This window comes from Cajanus cajan, chromosome 1 (genome assembly GCF_000230855.2).
Source record: "Cajanus cajan strain Asha chromosome 1, NIPB_CcT2T_4, whole genome shotgun sequence".
NCBI lineage: Eukaryota > Viridiplantae > Streptophyta > Magnoliopsida > Fabales > Fabaceae > Cajanus > Cajanus cajan.
This window is the reverse complement of record NC_138517.1, coordinates 89,209,805-89,212,802: the sequence shown is the minus strand read 5'-3', so window position 1 is coordinate 89,212,802 and position 2,998 is coordinate 89,209,805. Positions and strand designations below refer to the sequence as shown.

Genomic DNA, 2,998 nt, shown 5'->3' with positions numbered 1-2,998 from the left:
ATGACAAGTTTTTAATTAAAAAAGAGAAAACAAAAGGAGAAGGCAGAGGAAAAAAACACAGCTTAATACATATCTAACTCCTTTTGTGCTCAGTTATACAATGCAAGGAGTGATCATTGGAGCAATCTATTAAATACATTTATTAAAAACAATTAATTTAAAATTAAGATGTTAATATATAAAAAGTAATTAAAACTACAATAATTTTTATTATATCTCATTAAAATCAAAATTAATTAGACTTTAAAAATCAATAATTAGTTAAACAATGATTTTCATAGATAGTTTAAAATTAAATTTAAAAACAAAATAATCTCACAATTAAATTAACATTTTAAAATATCACACAATATACATAAATCAACGATCTAACATTTTTATTAAATATATAAATAACAATTATAATACACATATATTTAATGAGTATCAAAATTGTACATATATTTATTATTATTAAATGAAAATTTATACATTATTAGAATTAATAATATATTGAAAAATTAATACAATAATATTATTAATGCTATAAGATTAAAAAAAAAAGAAGCACTATGTGGTTCTCTATTTTTTTAAAATAAAAATAAAATAAAAAAGTAATAATATAGTTAGAGATTATTTAAAAGAATGTGATAAATATATTGTGAAATATTAAGAGAGAGAGAAAAAAAAATCAAAAAATTGTTTGCCTTAGTGGTATGACCCCTTAATTAAAGTTTCGCATTTGAATCTTATGAAAAAAAAATGTAATTAAAAAGAAAGACTCTATTAAAGATAATTAAAAGATTAGTCATTAATGAAATCTGTTTATATTAATAACATTATTATAAAAAAAATCTAAATAAAAGAAAGAAACAATAACTTACATGTATAGTTATAAAAACAAAATAGTTCATAAAACATGTAGATCGAAAAGACAATATCTTCTATTATTAGTATATTAATATCTTCTAAATTTAATTTTCACTATTTAACTATATTTATTTAATTTTAATTCTTCATTCAAAATCTTTAGAAAATTTATTTTAATTTTTTTATTCAAATTCAAAATTAAAAGATTAATGTTTGTGTATATAAACACAACATGAAATTAAAAAGTCCTTCTTATATATAAGGTATAATTATCTAATTCACTAATATTAAAAAAAATAGTTAATTTAATTGATAATAATAAATCTGTATTATATATATATATATATATATATATTCTAAAATTACACTTATATTATTTTTCTTTCTTAATTAATACTCATATAATTTATCTCTTTCTTAATTAATAATCGTGTATCATTTAACTAATTTAGAGTACATAATTTTTTTAATTAATACATATATTTCTCCTAATTAATTAGAATATATACTTTTTTATAAAGTTTGTGATTAATATATTTTATTAAATTAAGTGAACATATACTTCAATTAAAAATATTAGTTTAGAAATAATTAATATATGAGATCATATAAATCGAGTCTTTTTAAGTTTGATTTTATGAATTGAAATGAAAGTAGCATTAAGTTAAGTATGTGACGAATTATATAATTTTTCATCACCACTATTCTTTCGCACGAACCTTTCATATACTAAAAAAAAAACATGCTAATTAGGTTCCCTATAAATACCTCTCAAGATCTCCAACCTTATTAATCAAAAACCTCCCTTCTACTATTATTTTGAAAATCAATATTAATCAAAATGGGGTTGTGCAAGGTTTCATTGTCTCTATTTTATGTGTTGGGGTTAGTGATGGTTGGTCATGTGGCCTACGCCCAAGACTCAGAAGAAGACTACGTGAATGCACACAACGTTGCAAGGGCACAAGTGGTTGTTGAAAACTTGGGTTGGGATGATACCGTCGCAGCTTTTGCACAAAACTACGCTAATCAACGGCAACGCAAAGGTGATTGCCAACTGATCCACTCGGGTGGCGGTGGAAAATACGGAGAGAATATTGCTATGAGCACTGGTGACCTAAGTGGCGTAGAGGCAGTGAAAATGTGGGTCGATGAGAAACCCTACTATGACTACTATTCTAACTCTTGTGTTTACGGTCAGCAGTGTCTGCATTACACTCAGGTTGTTTGGAGAAACTCTGTACGCATTGGATGTGCCAAAGTAAGATGTGATAATGGAGGCACTTTCATCACTTGCAACTATTCTCCCCCTGGCAACTATATACGTGAAAGACCCTACTAGCTTCTTTCATTGCAAATCGCAATCTCTAATATTCATATATATAGAATATATGATATGCATTTCCATTATAATTCTCAAGAAATTTCTTAAGTGTTAATTCATTATTTTTTATTCATAAAATCAAATTCGGTAAAACTTTATTGATATAGTAATTAGCAATCAACACTTATACACATTATAGAAATCATCTATTTAGTAAAGAATTTTGTATTTCATCTTTATCAAATGCAAAAATTTTCAAATATACTGTCGTCTTCATATGCATCAGTCAATCAAGCTACACTCCATTGGTACTTATTATGCGACTCTCCATTGTTTTTAAGAAAGTTAGTCTTACACTATTTTAGTTAAAAAATTGATAATAAAATTATTATTTTCTTATATGTAGTTATTATTATATTTTTTTTATCAAAAGATTACTATCAATGTGTAAAAAAGAAGTGGCAGAAATTTGATGCATTTAATTTTAACGTTTCAAACAAATTAGTAATAATCAATGCTTCAAATAAATGAATAATAATAAATAAAATATTGATTGTATGCAAGCATTAACGGCTGCTTCTCCGATTGAAAGTTACATATTTTGAAACTGCTCCAAACAGGGAATAGTCACAGATCGAAGCGTCTAAATTCTATCTAACTTTAAACTTGTGTATATGTTAAAAGTAGAGTTAATTATTGAGTAATTAATTACGTTATTCTCAACATGAGTAATGAGAATATTATATTATCATTTTTATATTATATTAAAATACATAATTTAGTGAATTTAATATAACGTTATATGTAAGTGTACGCTTTTTAAAA

At 24.0% G+C, this 2,998-nt stretch overlaps 1 protein-coding gene across 1 annotated transcript; it reads left to right on the top strand.

The window, feature by feature from the left end:
* The first annotated feature begins 1,358 nt into the window (after positions 1 to 1,358).
* On the top strand, positions 1,359 to 2,441 carry LOC109814106 (pathogenesis-related protein 1-like). The gene has a single exon (XM_020378453.2). The coding sequence runs from the start codon at positions 1,691 to 1,693 to the stop codon at positions 2,189 to 2,191; it is 501 nt and encodes a 166-aa protein (XP_020234042.1). The 5' UTR covers positions 1,359 to 1,690; the 3' UTR covers positions 2,192 to 2,441.
* Positions 2,442 to 2,998: the final 557 nt, after the last annotated feature.

Coding starts and splice junctions, on each gene's coding strand:
- LOC109814106 (XM_020378453.2), top strand. CDS start 1,691: ATGGGGTTGTGCAAGGTTTCATTGTCTCTATTTTATGTGTTGGGGTTA.